Source organism: Gouania willdenowi, chromosome 1 (genome assembly GCF_900634775.1).
Source record: "Gouania willdenowi chromosome 1, fGouWil2.1, whole genome shotgun sequence".
Lineage (NCBI taxonomy): Eukaryota > Metazoa > Chordata > Actinopteri > Blenniiformes > Gobiesocidae > Gouania > Gouania willdenowi.
Window position 1 is genome coordinate 31956826 of NC_041044.1, and position 18969 is coordinate 31975794.

General features: G+C 35.9%; 1 protein-coding gene across 2 annotated transcripts; it reads right to left on the reverse strand.

Annotated features, from left to right (window-relative positions):
• Positions 1 to 7008: 7008 nt before the first annotated feature.
• Positions 7009 to 18140, reverse strand: sid4 (secreted immunoglobulin domain 4). 2 transcript variants are annotated; one of them, XM_028460198.1, is made up of 8 exons: positions 18049 to 18140; positions 15703 to 15849; positions 15493 to 15627; positions 12544 to 12716; positions 12284 to 12470; positions 11417 to 11596; positions 8502 to 8768; positions 7009 to 7442 (listed from the first exon to the last, which is right to left on the reverse strand). In XM_028460198.1, exons 1-8 carry the CDS (start codon positions 18095 to 18097, stop codon positions 7438 to 7440), a joined length of 1143 nt encoding a protein of 380 aa, XP_028315999.1. In that variant the 5' UTR covers positions 18098 to 18140; the 3' UTR covers positions 7009 to 7437. The 2 variants fall into 2 exon arrangements, with proteins under 2 accessions (XP_028315999.1, XP_028315989.1); XM_028460188.1 differs by lacking the exon at positions 18049 to 18140 and having other exon boundaries at positions 7010 to 7442; positions 15703 to 16451.
• Between the last annotated feature and the right edge of the window lie 829 nt (positions 18141 to 18969).

Consider the following 18969-nt stretch of genomic DNA (forward strand, 5'->3'; position numbering starts at 1 on the left):
GTGTTGCCAATCACAACATTACAAAATCTGAAAATGTACCTTTAACGCTTCAGCCTCTCAATATGTAGAAAGAAAATCATAAATCATAAAAGTACCCAGATGCATGTAGTTTTTGCATCACAGTGCTGCGGTGGAAAGTTTGGGTGCATCTGTCAGCCTTTTTTTTGTGCCAACAGATGCAGAATTGTTGCTGGTCAGGCACACAAACAACACACACACACACACACACACACACACACACAGAGGATCTTTCCATATGGAAAAAGAACATATGCATCAAAATTGTATTTACAGTTTGTGTTTTTATGCTGAGGGAAAAACTCTGCAATCATTTCATTTGATTTTCCACTATTAGGTTTGAAAACGTCTACACAGTAACCACATCACTGCTCCTCTTCCTCTCTGTCCCTTTTTTCATATCATTGAAACACTTTGTTCTTTTGAACCTCAAGCTTTTTTGTAAGCTACCTTTTTTTCTTATAAATTTTTACCTTTGGTGATTTGATGTTTTAATAGTGATACAAATGCTAAGACGTTTTTTGGCGTGACCTGAGAATACAACACTAGAGGTCTGTTTCAAAAATGAATTCATACACTTCAGTTAGAATCACTTTAGTCAAATAGCTTTTTTCAACATGCATTTACATAAGGCTCTGTTTTGGGGCCTCTCTGACCTTTCCAGCAGCTGCCTGGAAAGCCCAAAGCGAACTACTAATTCGGTCTTCCATGAGCTACATGGAGAAGCATGAGCAGAGAGAGCGGTCAGCATGACCCACTGGAACAGAAGCACAGATGTTTAAATGGCAACAATTAGAAGAGTAGAAGCTGGGGTGGAGGTGGGTTGGGAGATGTTTGCAGACAAAGCGTGCGCATGTAGGCGTGTTGCCGTTGTTTAAATGCAGCGCAGAGACCAACTCTAACCAATGGGAAGCATGGAACATTACCAGCTGGATGATTAACTGAATAGGGGATGGATGGTCAGTTATTATCAGCTACTGTCAGATGTAGGGGCTTGACTAGCTTGACTTCCGTGCCTGTCTTATTTATATATAATTTAATTTATACCACCTGTTTACAGTTTGTTTCTCTTCTATTTATATACTTTTGAATAATATTCAGTGCTTATTTATTCAAATTTTATATTTATTTGTAATTTTATGTGTGGTATTTTTATGTAACTTTTTGATTAAGTTTTTGTCTCATAAAAATTAAATAATTTGTCAAAGACAAAGCTATTTGGGCTCTTATGTATCGATAATTAAATTGGCATTGGAATTTACTGTGATGCAAAGGGGCATCAACAAAAATCTTATCAAGGGCACAGAATTGTTTACGGCTGATACTGCTTCACAAAGTCAAACCACTGAAAAAACATTTCTTCATGTATCCATTGTGGAGCAGACGATGGTACAAAAAGTCCAACTTTTGGATTCTCTTTGCATTTATTTTTTCTTCATGGAGGGTTTTTACAAATATAAACATAATATGCACATATTCGATGAGTGGAGGGACAGCTATATGGTTCGATCTGAGAGCTTCTATAACCATTGTGTGCTCGTCTATACTGAGAATTTGAGTGTACCAAGTGCTTTCCTTCACAAACCACAAACACCATGAAGCCAGGAACGAAAGTTTACACAACCACATTCATACAAACTCAACAGTTGCTAAAATAACATTAACATGTCTTTATCTATTTACAGCAAGAAACAGTGAAGTGTGAAGCCAGTCAAGTGAAAACCTCTTTGAGACCTGTTTTAGAACTATAAGTTACAGTAAGTACACACAGTAAGTACACAATACACATACAACACTGGGTTGTATGTGTACTGCATTAGTGCTTTTAGTGCTCAATGTGTTTGAATGTCAAATCTTGTACAAAAAAACATGGCTGTTATTGTTTTTACTCAACCTAAATCAGGCAGTTATTGGATTCTTGGCCGATATCGGATATTCTGATATTGTACAAATTGCTACGCCGATACCAATATTTCCACCCAAAACCTAGTTGCAGAGATCATCTGGTTTCTGTAGTAGAATTACATGCAGAATTATTATTCATACTCTGTATCATGTTGGCAAGATGGTAAACAGTCATAAAACAAAGCTGAAAATGATGAACCGTCAGTAAACATTCTTTGTGCAAATTAAAGTGGAATTTTGTTAAATTGCAACTTTTAAGTGATTACTTCAATAGAAAGTAAATACAGTCTCCTTTGTAAAATGTATCTAATTATTGTCTCATATTGTCACATACATATTGTGTGACAAAAAGCATAAAATAATCCTATTTCAATAATTTATAAGAAAATTTAGTATTTTATTGAGTGATAGTGCTTTAAATTTTTCCAAAAAAATATCCTAAAAAGGAACTAGGAAGATTTTCCAATTATTTTTGAATGAATTGTTAAATCTTTCTGAGTACCCTCTGCAATGTGCTCCTGTACCCCTCGGGGTACACGTACCCCTGTTTGGGAACCACTGCTCTAGGTTGACCAGATCTGAGGTGGATAAGTACGTGTTGGATTCTAGAAAGCAGGGTGGAGTATGATTTACCTGCTCCTAATATATGTTCAAGCTAAGCTATGTTTCCTCACTATGAGCCCCAATGATTTTGTCAATGAAAAAGCACAATATTGGTTCAGGTTTATACAGCACATGCATGGACAGATACCTTTATCCATCACGCCACAATTCTACTGGTGGAGTTAAATGCTTTGTGTTGCCAGTTACTACAATTAATGCCTCTCCCATTGAAATGTCATTATAACTAAAATGTTGTCACCAAAAACACTTGAGAGTGTGCAAAGTAGGCAGCGAGTGGTATTCTGAACAATACAGAAGCGCTATTTATTATCTGTCCATCAGACGACCTTCCTTTATGCTGGAGAAACAAAGTGCTTATCCGAGTTCAACAGGTGGAAACGGGACCGGCGCCCCTATTTCATAACTTCCTGAGGAAGCTCCTACCTCATTGGTTCCTTCCTGTATAATCTGGGTCTTGCCATGTAATCACTGCAAGGACATCAAACTGGTCACTACCCATAGGTCTGCAGCACTTCTAAACAAGTACTGGGCTTTTGCCTTATCTGTATATTATTTTATTTTGGTAGTTTGAAATTGTATTATTGTTAAGGGTGATGAAAAAAAAAAAAATCTGTTATTGGAATTATATTCAGCACATTGTAATCGTACAGGTTTCCATTATTAGTGTACTTTGCCTTTTAAGACCTTCCAGGGCTTATGGGAAACACCGTGTGTAACACCTTTTATTACACTACGCTTGTGTTTATGGTGATCAAAGTTCCTCTGGAAACTTCCTGAAGGATCTACAGGGTATAAAATACTGTATTACTGATATGTTAGGTAGGACAAAGATTAAGAGAACCTCCTGTAACCATCATCTCAGGTTGCATCTTTTGCCTCGATTGAATAAATCAAGTCATTATTGCAACGAAGAAAGCATATCTCTCATTTTTCCTCTGTGTGACTCTTTTACTTAACGTATACCTTAAAATTCCCGTAACATATTGGTCCTTTGCAAATCACATTTTTTAAGAGTCAATTATGAATTGACGGGAGGGCCCAGAGTCCCCCCACATCCGAGACCCCAGGAGAGGAGTCAAGGCTCCGCGCCCAGCAGACGGCCAGAGCAGAACGGGCAGCCGGTGGGCTCAGAGCCAGCAGGGACCGGACCCCAGGGCAGAAGGACCCAGAACAGAAGCAGCACCAGTAGCCTGCCCAGGGACGACGACCACATCCCCAATTGATCGATAATTGAGACTTTAATAATCAAATCAAGAAATTTGGCTGAATAACCACTCCTGAATATTATTATTATTATTATTATTATTATTATTATTATTATTATTATTATTATATCATCCTTGTGTACTTTTTAGGATGCTTTTTTTTTTAAAACCTTGACTCTTGTCTTTAGCGTAAGCGATATGAGGCCTAAAGTAAACCAGACATTGCTGTTTATTCCTCCTCTAATCTAAACTAATGTAACACATGTGAATTTGTGACAACCTCTTGGTCTGAGTGTGCGTACATACCTCTGCTGCAGCATCATCTGGGCTCCTAAGAATCTCTGTGTTTATATCCAACCCCATTAGTGCACAAACTGCACATACATTCTTTTTTCTTTTTACACAACGACTCGCAGAGATTGAGAGATCTTGAATGACTTCCGTAAAAGTAATAACCACATTGAAATCGCAATGATTATTTTGGCAAAATTAGGAAGTGAAATGAACTGCCCTTCTCTTCTTGAGCCTGATAGATATTTATCATAATAATGAATAAAATATAAAGGAAGATTGTATGCCCTCTGAGGATAGTTTATCTTCTTCCCTGTACTATTTTGTGGTCCGTCCATCTTTCTGTGAAGTGAGGGGGTGGACTGAGGTGACACATGACAGATGTTTCCTCCCCAGCTTTTGAAGATGCTTGTAAAGCTGCTGGGTGGATTAGAGAAAAGGGTGAAGCCTGTTCCTCTATAAAGGTTGGAGGTTTTATGAAGGAGGCCACAATCCCTTGATACTGATACAGACCTGGCAGCAGCTCTGGAAATGGTATCTCACTGCTCTAAACCCAAAATGTCAACACTGCACCTCATTCTAGAGGAGCTGCTCTGAATGTTGAGAGGAGGAACTGTTGGTGAGTCATGTGTTCGATGAGAAATGACTGTGAACGTTAGTTTGTTTATACACAAAGCTGCAGTGATTCACAGGATGATTCTGTCCATTACAAACTAAAGCCTGACATTTGGACCATTGGGAAATTACAGCCTCACTCTGCACTGCATTTGGTGTTTGGAGTCTATGTCCACAGACAGCTGCTGTGTCTTAAAGCTAAACATTGCCACCATGTGGTTTAATAAATAAAGATTTTTTTTTTTCCATCTTCAGATCCTTCCAAAGTTGTATTTCAGCACTTGTTGAAGAAACTCAAACTTCTGAGTGTGTTTCACTTAGATTTCTACATCACTTAGGTTTCTAGTGACGCTGTGATTTCTCAACGTCTCTGCTCTCTCTTGAATTCTTTGAGAAATAAATCAGATTTTGTAATTAGTTTTATATTCTGCTGACTTATAATTGTGATTTTAGTTACTAAGCAAACAAAAATTTCATTTTAAGGTTAATACAAAAAGTAATTTTCATGAGGGTTGCTGGTTCAAACTAGGCCAGGGTTGGGGTTAATTGCATTTTCAATTACAATTACGTCTTAAATTATCCATGTTCAATTACAACTTAATTATGATTATGGTGACCAGCAATTTTTCCAATTACAATTAAGATGATGATTATTATTTTTCCCCTGAAATTCAATTACAATTACATTCTGAATTACTAAAGTTCAATTACAATTCATCACAGCGCCTGAGCCTTTTTTTTAATTTTTTTTTTTATCAGTAAACCCCTTAATTTACATTTTTTTTAAATAGTTTGTGTTTCATTAAATTGTAAGTAAAAAAATGTCCATGCCATTTACAACTACAAAGTCAATTATTTGAACTCAATTATGATTACAACAGCAACAGATTTTAAAAATTACAATTACAATTATAATTACATCATAACTGTAATTAATTATCAATTACGCAATTACTGTTATAACTGACACCAACCCTGCTATGGGGCCTTGAGCAAGGCCCTTTTACGCTAACTGCTCCTTGGTTTTGCACCAAGTTTATTGTCATCAAACATTTTGTGTAAGTATGAATGTATATCAGCCTTGTGTATGTATATAATATTAATTGATGTCTGTAAAGTTGAAAATATCAGGAACATAAGTTTTGAAAACTGAATGAAAAATGGGGGGTGGGAGATAATAAGTGCTACTTCATCCCACTCCCTTTCAAGCAGTGTATTTATTATGTTTTCTACAATATTTATGTTAATACATATCATGTCATTAGCCATGTAGGCTACAAATGGAAACATGTACACATACTAGCAAAGCTTTTTCTGTTTGTATTAAATTGCTCAAAATAAGAGAGGGTAATATTAGGTTAGGAAGGAGCAATATTTTCCTTTGGTTATACAAATCACTGAGTCTTCATTTTAAGTTGGACTAATGCAAAACATTATTTGAGAACAACTAAATGATGAAGTCCATGTCAATTAAAACACTTATTACCATAACTTCATTTCAAATAACTCATTTAGATGTTGCCAAAGGACACAATTTCATTATGTTGGTCCATCTGTTTTATTCTTTGTGTACAGGTTGCTCACATGGTCAACAGGCGTTGCCCTCATGGACAACAGGCGTTGCCCTCAGGCCTGTTCCAACCAGAGCTCTGTCTAAAATCTGATTAAGATTTCAAACTCACAAAGATAAAAACACATGGAAAGTCAGGGTTTTGCGCTTCATAAGTTTAGTATTAAATCAACTATTTTCACTAAAAACTTAATGAATGTGTTCAAGTATCACGGATAGGATTTTGTTAAATATGTTGCAGATTTGGTGTTTGGATTGTGATGAGATATTTCTAAAATAAAAAAAAATAAAAAAAAACAGAAAGTGGATTTTTGTAATATATATTTTTTTAAATTGTACAAACAGGTCATGGTTTGAAACTCTCGCATACATAAGTTGATGATAAACATGACCAATTCTGTGCTTTAGATGCCAGGATCTGGGTTGATGGTGTATATTTTCTAGTTATTTTTTTTTTTTTTACATTTTTTCATTGTTACTAATTGACACATAAGTTAAATGACACAGACTCTCCTGCATTAGAAAAGCAACCCTTTAAGATAAAGAGCATTTTTGTTCCTGAACGACAAACCAAACCAAAGTCCATGAGTGAATTGAAATACACAAGAATTAGAAACAGAAAGAGGAAAAAAGGACAGGTAAATTTTTTTTAACTTAGAATTTTATTATATTTGATACCATTGAGTTTACATTTTTCTTTACAAAAATCAAGATACTAAAAAAGCATTAGCCTTTACAAAGTTATATCTTTGTTTAGAAGTTTTTTTTTAATAGTAATGCGCTTTCATTTCTAGTTGCAGGGCCCACTTAAAAATACTTCCTTGTGCTTATTTTAACTATACATGAGACTCTTTCCGATCGCAGTGATTGGGAGTTTGTATACAGAACAGAAAATGTGCATTTAAAAGGCATCGATTTGTTGTATTTGTATAAAACAAAAGCATGCACTTATTTAGCCTCAAGTATATTCTAGCAGGCTGACCTTTGATCAGGTCATTAGATTAGTGACAAAACAGAGTTTATTCATCTTCAAAGGAATATGTTTACTCAGCATGGTTAGTAAAATCAGAGGTTTACATGGAATGATCTAGAAATGTTGCTGTCCTAAACATCACAACTTATGAAGCCATTCTGATCTCTGCTTGTTTGTAAGTGGTAGTGGTGAGGATGCTGTATGGAGCATCGTCATTGATCACATTGTGTTCTGGCTTATGCTGCAAACCAAGAAGGAAAACAGAAATTGCAGTGAGCTCATTCATTTATTCTGATAGTTATGGGGGGCTGAGTGTACAGTTGTGCATGATAAAATAAACAGCAACTTTTTGCAAAATTTAGCAACAAACCACGTTTAAAAAACATGTGATTTACTTTTGAGTTACTTTTGACCAGATTTACAACAATATTAGTGAAATATGTATTTTTTTCCACGTAAAAATATAATGTTGATGTTAAATCTAACATTAAAGATTTACATTTAACATTTAGATTTAACTTTTAGTATTTAAATCACATATAGCATTTAGATTTAACTTTTAGTATTTAAATCACACATAGCATTTAGGTTTAACATGTGTATTTTGATTTAACATTTAAGATTTACACTTAACATTTAACATTCAGATTTACATTGAACAATTAGATTTACCTTTTAGTATTTAAATCTTACATTTAGCATTTAGGTTTAACATTTGTATTTAGGTTTAACATTTGTATTGAGATTTAACATTTAACATTTAGATTTACATTTAACAATTAGATTTCACTTTTAGTATTTAAATCACATTTAGCATTTAGGTTTAACATGTGTATTTTGATTTAACATTTAAGATTTACACTTAACATTTAACATTCAGATTTACATTGCACAATTAGATTTACCTTTTAGTATTTAAATCTTACATTTAGCGTTTAGGTTTAACATTTGTATTTAGGTTTAACATTTGCATTTAGATTTAACATGTAACATTTAGATTAAACATTTAGATTTACATTTAACAATTAGATTTAACTTTTAGTATTTAAATCTTACAATTAGCATTTAGATTTAACATTTTTTACATAAATGTAACATTTAGAAATAGATGTAACATTTACATTAGATTTTTCCGAGAGAAAAAATATTACAAACTTCACAAATATTGCTGTAAATCTGCTCATAGGTAACATTAAATAAAAAGTCCACTTACTTTTTAAATGTGGTTTGTTGCTACATGTTGCAAAAAGTTGGTGTTTATTTTAGCACCCCATAGATAGTGGTTAACTAGAAGGCTTACCTTTAACTGTGACTTTGGCTTGTGCTTCACTCGAGCCGATGTGATTAGTAGCTACACATTTGTACGTGCCGCTGTCGCTCTGTTTAACACTAGCGATCACCAGCTTTCCATCATTTGTGGCCTCTGCTCCTGCAGGTAGGTTGGCCCTGCCCACACGGCTCCATCTGAGCTGGATAGGATGAGAGCCGTGGGCGAGGCACTGGATGCTAAGGGCGTCGCCAGCCTGGAGCTTCACCTGGTCGGGCAGACAGGTGGTGTAGGGAGGGGCTGCAAGTGATACAAGGATTCTCATCAGGCTTTTCTATCATTTCATTTAACTGTTTTTCAAAAGAAGTAATGCATTGTTCCTTGATTTCCTCCCACTTTATAGAAACGTGTTTATAACTTGTTTAGAGTCACAAAAATGAGAAGTAGCAGTCAATGTGTGTGTCGATGATTGCGTGTCAGCTCTGATGGTTTCCAATGGGAAAAAGATGAATACATTGGGATTCTTGATCAATTATCCATTGGTCATCTGCTCAAAAAATTCAGAAACCATTTCTTTACACCTATAACACATCTATGAATATCAATAACCTGTTTATCCAAGCATATTTATGAAAGTTTTCACATGCAAGGATAACTAAATGCACAGACAACCTTCTCACTTCACGTTTTCATCTGTTTTCATTGAGAAGGACTAATACTATTCTGCAGAGATGTGCTTATCTATCTAATCTCAAAGTAAATTCTGCCACCTCTTAGACATTTTTTGCTTCTTTTTTCCAGACATTAAGTGTAAGTGTATAGATGTTGCTCTTTACTTTTGCTTGACAGTTTCTGCGATGTCTCTTGCCTTCCTCAGAAGCGTCTCACTGCCACCAAAACCCTATTTATTATGGCAGTGGCTATCCGTACGGTTGCTGTATCAATATACCGACATTATATCCATACCCATTTTATTTGGCCAGTTTAGGTCAAGTGATAGGTCAGTCATTGGCCAGTTTAGGTCACGTGTGATGAAGATTAAACCTTACCCTAAACCTAACCTTTGTCCGTATGGCAACCGTACAAATAGACACTTTCATTTATTATTTACCCTTAGAGTGCTGTTCATGGTTCATTTTAACACAGTATATAGACATAGCTATGGTTGTTATTGCTTTTTTATGTTCAGTATCTTTTCTTGGTTAAGGTTCTTTGATGGTTTGTCTACATTTTATCAGCTATGTGACAGACCTTAGGTTATACTTAAGTTATTAAGTTTGTGAATTGTTCTCACTAAAGTTGTTCGTTCTGTGTTGGTGTCAGTTGGTCTTCAGCTAAGTCGCTGTTTTTTCCTGTTTTTGTCACTAGTTATTGTGTGTTTGTAGCTTCCCCATAGTGTAGCTTCCCCACAGTGTGTGTAGTGTTACTCATTCCTTGATTGCCTTCCCTTCACTATATACAGTGTGTTTGGCCATTTTATTTTATGTTTGTCTTGTTTTTAATGGACGAGTACAGTTCCCGTCGGAAGTATGTATTCATATAGTGGGGGCTTAAGTAGAGTTGTCAATTATGGCCAAATGAGTATGTGTTTGAAGGTTGGATGTACAAAGAGGTGTACATACTCAGTACTGGGGAGAAATGCGCTCCGCAAACACACACGCACACACGCAGACCTTTCTTGCTTTTATTATTAGATTAGATTATTAGATATCTCCCTGATTCTGGCAGGGTTTTTTTTCTTTAAATCAGATCTTGATTTAAGTTTTGGTTTGTGAATATTTTCCAGAAGTTTTGCTTTGCACATTTGCCTTTTCTTAATCAAAATGGGCTTTTTGGTTGATATCATATACCAACATTTTCTGTCTGATATTTTCCAACCACTGGCCTAAAAAAGGCAGTGACAGAAAGAAATGACAATACATGACATCAGCGTTGGGGTCAATTACGTTTTCAATGATCCATGTTCAATTACAGTTCAATTATGATTACAATAACCAGCATTTTTTCCAATTACAAATAAATTACAATTTTTTTTTTTCCCCTGAAAGTCAATTACAATTATATTCTCAATTACTGAAGTTCAATTACAATTTTACTAACTTTTATTCATATAGCATGTGATGATTGTATGCGGTTTTTTGTGTGTACGACGTCATTTTAGCATCTTTACATTTAAATTTGAGTGCATTTGTTAATGTTTCATTTAAAAGCCCAACTAGGACAAGAGTTGGAATTTAGCAATAAATATAAACTCTTTGTACAAAATATCAGTTACATTCACAGTAATGTTACTCTGTAAAGTTGTATTGTCCCAATTAAAAAAAAAAATCTATAATATTCTAACTCTAACCCCTAACACTTCTAACCCTGTATGAGGGTGAAAATTCCCACTGACAGGTGGTGGGAAAACTTAATATTAAACATATTTTAATATTTGTTAACTACTTACTGTATGTGTAAGCCATAGACCTGTTTTGCATTTAATTAAATTGTGATTGAAAGTTTTTATTGAATTTCCATGGTAATTAATTTTGTTTTGCTTTTTTTGTTTTGTTTTGTTTTTTTGCTTGACTTTTGATTTTGATGTCAATGTTTTTCTTTTTCCTTCTTTCCGCTCTATTTCAAAGATTTGCTGTCTTCTTGATGTTTCTTTATTTTATTATTATTTATTTTTTTCTCTTTAGTTAAAGTTTAAATCTTATACCAGGAGCCCTGTTATACCGGTTTTCCCTAGCAGGCCTCTAAAGTGTATTGATTTCTGTTCACTGTTGATATTATTATGCTTTGTTGTATTTTTAAACTGTGCCAAATAAGAAAATGAAAAATGATAATATCTTAACTGAATTTCAATTCAATTACCATTACAACACCAACAGCTTGTTAAAATTACAATTACGATCATAATCATATAATATAATTCAGGTAACCAATGTCTGTAGGACACTCACACTCCACCTCCATCTGCGTGTACGCCTCACTGTAGCCATGTATGTTTGTTGCGTTGCAGATGTACTGCCCTGAGTCTTGGCGCCCCACATTAGTGAGTGTCAAAACGCCACGCTCCACTGTGTGTTTCCATGGCAATGGAGCTCGTAGCTTGGACCAAGTGATGACAGGCTGAGGAGAACCTGAAAGAGAGACCAGAGAGCCGTGGCAGAATAAACACTGGTTGGTCGGTGCAGGAGGAAGAGATCAGGGTTGGGGTCGATTACATTAAATTGTAATTAAAATTACAATTACATCTTCAATTATCCACGTTCAATTACAACTCAACTACGATTACGTTGACTGACATTTTTTCCAATTACAATTCAAATTTGAATTACTATTTTCCCCCTGACACTCAGTTACAAATATGTTCGCAATTACTAAAGTTCATTTACAATTAATCACAATTACTGAGCTTTTAATAAATAACCCCATAAAACGTAACCTTCCTCCTGTGTTAGCTTTCTGTTAGCATCTCTTATGATAACGGGTCAGTTTTGACCCCTGTCTTAAATCAGCTATAAAGTACACTAAAAAATATAATCTGTCATTGAATTTGTTTTTCATCTCATGGCTACCTCGTTAGGCTTCCTAATTAATGAAAATATTGATATTAATAGTTTTGTGTTTTGTTTTCTTTCACTATACCCTTACATTTCAAATTATGGTAAAATGACCCTCAAGGGAACTGACAGGAAAACTTTTTCAATTACAATTACAATTATAATTACATCAAAATTGTAAATAATTACTAACTACACAATTATGTAAGTAATTCAACCTAACCCAGGAAGAGGTGAACAGAAGTGTGATGATGTGTGTCTCACCACTGGCCTGACACTCCATCACAACCGTATGTCCGTCCACTACAGTCATCTCTGTGGCGCTCACTGAAGCTACGGGCGCCCCCAGCCCTCCCTCCACAGTGATTCCAACTTTGACTTCAGTCACACCCTCGTTGTTTTCAGCCTGGCAAATGTAAACTCCCGAGTCCTCCGAACGTATCGCAGGCCACTGAGAAAACAGACGTCAACTATCCTGATCTGTTGGTTGTAATTGGTGTAAAATGTGCTGTTTTGTGACCTACGTGAACAGAGTTGATGTCATTTGTCACCGTGGTGAGCAGCTGCAGGCTGGAGCCCTGGCGTTTCCAGGACAGTTTGGGTTTAGGCCTACCTGTTGCACTGCACCCCACTGACACTGGGTCACCCATTCTGACCCTCAAGGGCCCTTCTGGTGTCAGCTGGACTTTCGGAGCATCTGTAGGAGACACAAAAATTGAGCGTTGAGGTAGGCAACCCCATCAACTGTCAGTACAGGGTCTGCGCCAGCCAGTATTAAATGGGGAGGCATTAAGAAAACTGCGGGGGGCACAAAACTGCTAGTAAATGAGAATTTAACGACGACCTCATGGTATATAAACATAGCCACAAAAACAAAGTGAGCTTGCTAACATACCTCTGAACAAGTGGTTGCTACAGACACAGGCATCAGCAGACTCTGCTCCTACCGACCGCAGACGTAGGTTTAAAATCCACTTTTTACGGCGTTGTTCTGTGAACTTTTTACATTTCTCACCTTTGTGAACGACAATCTTCGGTACTCAATAAAATCTCTTTTCTTTTTCTCGATTAGAACAATTAGAGCAGCCGTAAACTACACGAAGCATGGACATTTTGATTAATTCAGATGGCAGATTCTCACTTCCTGCCCTCCATCTGAATTTAGTGCTCTATATCTATATCTCTATATGACTCTGGTTCTCATGATGCAGCAATGTGAGTGACGTCACGTAAATCAACAGAGCAGGCTCTGTCCGTGCTGTCAGTGTGTAGTTAGTTGCGATAGTTAATCAAATCTCTTGCCTTTGAGTAATAAAAAGTGCCCCCTGTAGCATGGGAAGAGTGGGGTGCGGGGGCACAGTAGGTCAGCTGGGGGGAACGGCCCGCGAATGCCCCCCATGATGCCAACACTGTGTCAGTAGCTGTAACAACTGACAGCATCCATACCCTAATTCAGTTAATCATCCAGCTGATCATGTTCTAGGTTTCCCATTGGTTAGAGTTAATCTCAGAGCTGCATTTAAACCACAGCAACACGCCTACTTCCGCACGCTTCGTCCGCAAACACCTCGCAACTCACCCCCACCCCAGCTCCTCCTCTTCTGTCTAATTAAACAGTGTCTTCTGTTGGCATCTAATGTCTGTGCTTCTGTCCCAGGGGGGCCTGCTGACCGCTCTCTCTGCTTATGCCTCTCCATGTAGCTCACGGAAGAGCAAGGAGGAGCTTTCTTCGCTACGGGCTTTCCACGCAGCTGTTGGTAGAGCAAAGAGGTCCCAGAACAGAGCAATCCGCCAAATCTAAACTGCATGCTACATAAAACTATGACTAAAATGATCCTTATTGAACTACTGTTTTAGTCACTTCAACCGTGGAAACAGAATTATAATTATTTGGCAAACATGCTCGTTTTTTCCTCAGCATTGTCATCCACACAGTGTTCTGCGGAGGTTCCTTTTGACTTACTTTTGGCAGTGTTTTCCCTCAGCAACATCTGTCGGCGTCACGTTATCTAGCCCTGGATTCACCAGTTGTTCAGGGCTTAATCTATGGTCATCAGACAATTTTCTTTGCTCAACAGCTGTTAAGAGTCATGGATTTCAGTCGTCTCATGAGAAAACATCTCTGGGACAGTCATCATATTGTTACAGATAAATGTGGAACAGGAAAATTAAAATAATGACTTGACGAGTCGGCAAAAGTAGATCTAAATCTCAAGGGATTATTATCTTAATGGGGGTCATGAGGCTCTAAATCCTACCACTGTTACACAATTTAAAAGTGAGTTTTCTTTTCTTTATTTCAGTTGAAGTCTAGTTTCAAGTGATTGAAATCTTTACGTAATTTTGTTGAGCAAAATAGAAAGACGTAGCTGTGCTTTTCTACATGGTTTTAGAGAAATCCCAGACTGTATGGGGTGAATTAACAATAGTCTAAGGGTTGATATACGGTAGGAACCCTGCTCTGTCAGCTGTGCAGTAAAAGAAGATCTTGGTGTTGTCATATTATACATATTTCAGTACTTACAGTACATGACATTCTCTGTCTGCTTTTTACCTATCGTTAAAGAGCAGTAAAAGTCATCCAAATCTTTACCAGGGACCAAAGCCAGCAAGATTAGCAAACATTGTCATCTTAGAAGTCTCTGAAAGTTTTAATTCCTCCAGAAATCACAATACAATTTGACAGACAATAATTTTTACAATATTTTTGAAAAAAGACCAAAAAACGTATAGTTGGAAAAATAGCCATGCTTTTTTTTTTTTTTTTTACTTTAACTCTGGACATTCTAACATGACCTTTTCAACTAAATAGTAATATAAAAAGTTTAAAAAACAACAACAACATATAAATCTACCTACTACACATAATGGTGTGTAGTCACGTGTAGTGGGTTGTGTGGATTTTTCTAATCTGATCCCACCTTGACCCCACCTTTCTCGCGGTACTACCCGTAACCTTGACGATACATCTTTTGACGTTTTAATATTGCTATATTTTGTCGCGTGATTTTTCGGCCCAACTTGAATTATTGTATTATATTATAATCATGCGCAAAGTTTGGGGGGTCAGACGGATTATTGCCCCCCTCCGAGGGGTCAAAAGTTTTAATTACAGTTTTGCCAAATTAATTAAAAAAATACAGTTCTTAATATAATGTACATAATATTCAAATACTATATTTTAAGTGTGATAAAACTGAGTGACTGTACAAAATACATATTAATTGATTTGTTCTTTTAAAATGGTGCACGAGTCATGTGACCATCATCTTCCTGTCTTTAGGTTGGTTCTTTTTCAGTTGCACAATTCTTCTTCACAGTGTAAATGGTGGAGCGACACTGCATCCAGCAGTTCATGTATGGTACTGCAATTACGTAACTCATCATTTTTGCATTATTGTATATGTTACACACCTCCCCGCGTACAAGAATCTCAAACATATAACTATATAAATATAGCTGAGTTTGCTTACATTTGACGTTCAGCACAGCATTAGCATTGGCACGGCCGGCTCTGTTGGACGCCACGCAGCGGTACTGGCCCTGGTTTGAAGGTCTGGCGTTGACAATAGTAAGAACCGAACCATCAGGTCCACTCTTTGCATTCTCTGCAAGGAAAACACAGCATTAAAGCAAACATGACAGCTGATGAATTGTTTGAACAATGTGGGCGTTCGTCTGACCTGGTAATGCCTGGTTGTTGCCTTTCTTCCACTCCAGTTGAACTGGCTGAGCGCCACCGCTCACCTGACACCTGAAACTGGTGGATTGCCCCTGTCGCACGGTGGTGCTGCGGGGCTCCACCGACACCACGGGGATCTGACACAGCGCTGCACACACACACAGAGACAGGGGCCTAGCACCACATTTTGGGCCCTGGGTAGAAACCATCTTGTTGGGCCCCTACTGTAAGTTATGTACACTTTATTTTTCACCCAGAAACTATTCTAGTATTCTTGCATTATTATAACTTATAAGCTTTCTTTTTTCTTCACAATAACCCCAATGTTACCAACCTTTTTAGGGTCGTGACCCCATTTTGATATCACAAATGTCCGGCGACCCCAGAGACATTTTTTTCTAGAATCAGTTTTTATCATGTTTATTAAAGTGTGTTTCAAATACAGAGTAGCAAGGATTAGTGCAAAAAGTGACAAATGTGCCACCTTAGAGTTACAGTTATTTATTATTTATTGTGTGGTGTGTCTTTGAAAAATAATCATTAAAAAAAATTTTTTTAAATAGAATTCAAATTTATTTTTACCTAAAAAATTTTTTATTTTTTTTTATAACAATTACTACATATTTTAGGAAACCGCATTTTTATTCCAGGTGATCTGACCCCAAGTTTGAAAAACACTGCAATAACCTAATGACTCCATATCCATTGCTTGTAGTTTATAAATATGTTCTACTATATTTTAGTGGTTTATTGAATATTGTGTAATTTCTAAAACAAAATATATAAATATATACTGTATATACAAAGCAAAAGTGTACAAAGGTTAATATAGAATGATTAGAATCATGGGGACACTCTGGCAAGCTTATTTTCACACAGGACCCCTTTCATTCCAATATAAATAATCTAAAAATGTTCACAATGCATTTTTGTACATATACAGTATAAAAAAAATGGTTTCTCGGTTCCCTTCACTCCCCAGTTCGACGCCCATGCACAGAGACGAGTTGGACGTGAAACAGTGGGAATGAGTGCAGGTCCACTGTGTGAACCTTTCAAAGGCGCTGCATGGACAAACAACTCCCAAAGCAAACAACAAGAGTAAATACACAGTTTGAACGGAGGGACAACTTTACTCAAAGCAAAAATATTATCACAGAATTTAATTTAGAATTAAGTTCAGGTTAAAAAATGATACCTGACAAAATAATTTAACCCTCTAGATCAAGTGTGTTAATTTTAGTTCAGGGGCCAAATATGGAGCAGTTGGATCTTAAGTAGGACACAGATTTTAGGTGGGAAAATGAGCAAATTCAGCATTAATGCACCCTGATTTGCACTTTCCCGTATAAATAATATATAAATGATAAAGTATGTGAATATATCGGTCTCTGCAGGATCTTCACTTACATTTCCCTGATTTTTGGGAATTCGGGGAAATTTTGTGGAATATATTGAGGAAAATTTGCCAGATTTTGATCTTTCAAATATTGTGATTTTTTTTTTTTTTTTTTTTCTGTATTTGGAGGGGCTGAGGTATCTACAACTGGATTAGTTGGTAATTTACTAAATGTTTAGTGTTTTACTTTCTTCAGAGGGCCAAATGTGATGCTTTAAAGTGCCCAAATTTGGTCCCCGTGCCTTGAGTTTGCCACATGTACTTATAGATCCTGAAACAATAACAAATATCAGAAATTACAATTCTTTGTTCATGAAACCTAAAAGTGCACACCAAGTCAATGTAGATACTTGAAATGCTTCTATATGTTTACATTCACCACCTATTCTAATATATATACAGTATGTACATGTACGAGGAACTAATTCCTAACTGTAAATTATTTAATCTTATCTATATTTTTGTCTATTCACACTATACAGAATTTCCCAGGGTTCTAAAACAGAAGACACTATTTAGTCCTTTCATTTTTGGGTTTATTGTTTGTGTAAAAATTCAAATTGTATAAAAGTCCACACTACAACAAGTTGATTTTTTTAATTGTATTTTATTAGGCTTTAAATAGGTAAACAGACTTAAATGTTTTACAATACAATTCAAAATTCTATTTTGGTGGGCACAAACTGCCTAGGAGATACAGTATACAGAAACTCTTTCATTACATCAAATTAAATGGCCAGAATTCAAACAACATCAAAATAGTTTCTATCCTAAATATCTTAGAATTACCTCTCATTTAGTTTGAATAAGAACTTGTTTGGCAATCCTGTTTAAATCTTCACGTACAACTACACTTATGAACTATCTCGTCATGTATTATATATGAAAAATGTGTTATAAAAGACGTCCCTTAAATCGGAGTAATGTTAGTACTAAAACAATGTTTACCTGAACCTAAAAGGCAGCACAGGATCAGAGCTCTGGCTGATAAATCCATGATGATCCAAGAGAAGACCCAGGCTGGCTCTGGTATCCACTGACCCTTGTCTCTGTCTGTCTCTTATCACTCATCAACCTTTAACCCTTCACTAACCACACTATTTAAATATTGTCCAAAAGACAGTCACATTGTCAACTGAAGACTGTCTCATCCTGCTGGCTTTGAAATGAATGCAGAACTTTAGAGTTGCCATGGGCTCATGAAACAACAACTACTGATATTTTTAAATTTTGTTCTTGGTCTCGAAAAAAAGAAAATAGTGGCTCAACTTAAGATGTTTAATTTCAAAGAGAAGTTGTAAAGACTGTATCCATTAGCTTATCAAGTGTAATAGTGTAAAGTTTGATCAGCTACACTTATTCTTAAACTGAGGTTTTAAGTCACAGCTGGAGAAGTTCTTATTTAATTTGTGCTTTCATTTGTCTTTTTTTCTTTAGGTTAATAGCATTTTGCCTGTTGCAGTTCAGTTTATGATCAATAAATAAAATATAAATTTCGTTTGTTTTAAAATATAAAGCGCTCTTCATTTTTTTCATTTTCAAAACAAATAAAGATTAGAATTTTTTTTTTTTTTCATTTTAAAATAAAGATTTAACAATATATATTTTGAAAGCATATTTTTAATACAAATAAATAAACACTATGTGATAATTGTACTGGACTCATTGTAATTTTAATATGAGTAAGTATTTATTTAAATTAATTTTTTGTAAGTATTTATTTTTAAGCAAATCTCAATCCCTCCTATGACGCGACGTGGGTTACGTCATAGAAACAAAAAGTTAGGCGCAAACTAGTGTTTTTGTTTTGGTGCTGCCCTCTTGCGTTTGAATAAGGGCGTAGCTTCATTTGTGACTTGATGCCGCGGT

Coding starts and splice junctions, on each gene's coding strand:
- sid4 (XM_028460188.1), bottom strand. CDS start 15,910: ATGGTTTCTACCCAGGGCCCAAAATGTGGTGCTAGGCCCCTGTCTCTG. Junction 12,717..15,492: donor TGCTGTGCTGAACGTCAAAT/GTAAGCAAACTC, acceptor TGTCTCCTACAG/ATGCTCCGAAAGTCCAGCTG. Junction 12,471..12,543: donor ATGACATCAACTCTGTTCAC/GTAGGTCACAAA, acceptor CTGTTTTCTCAG/TGGCCTGCGATACGTTCGGA.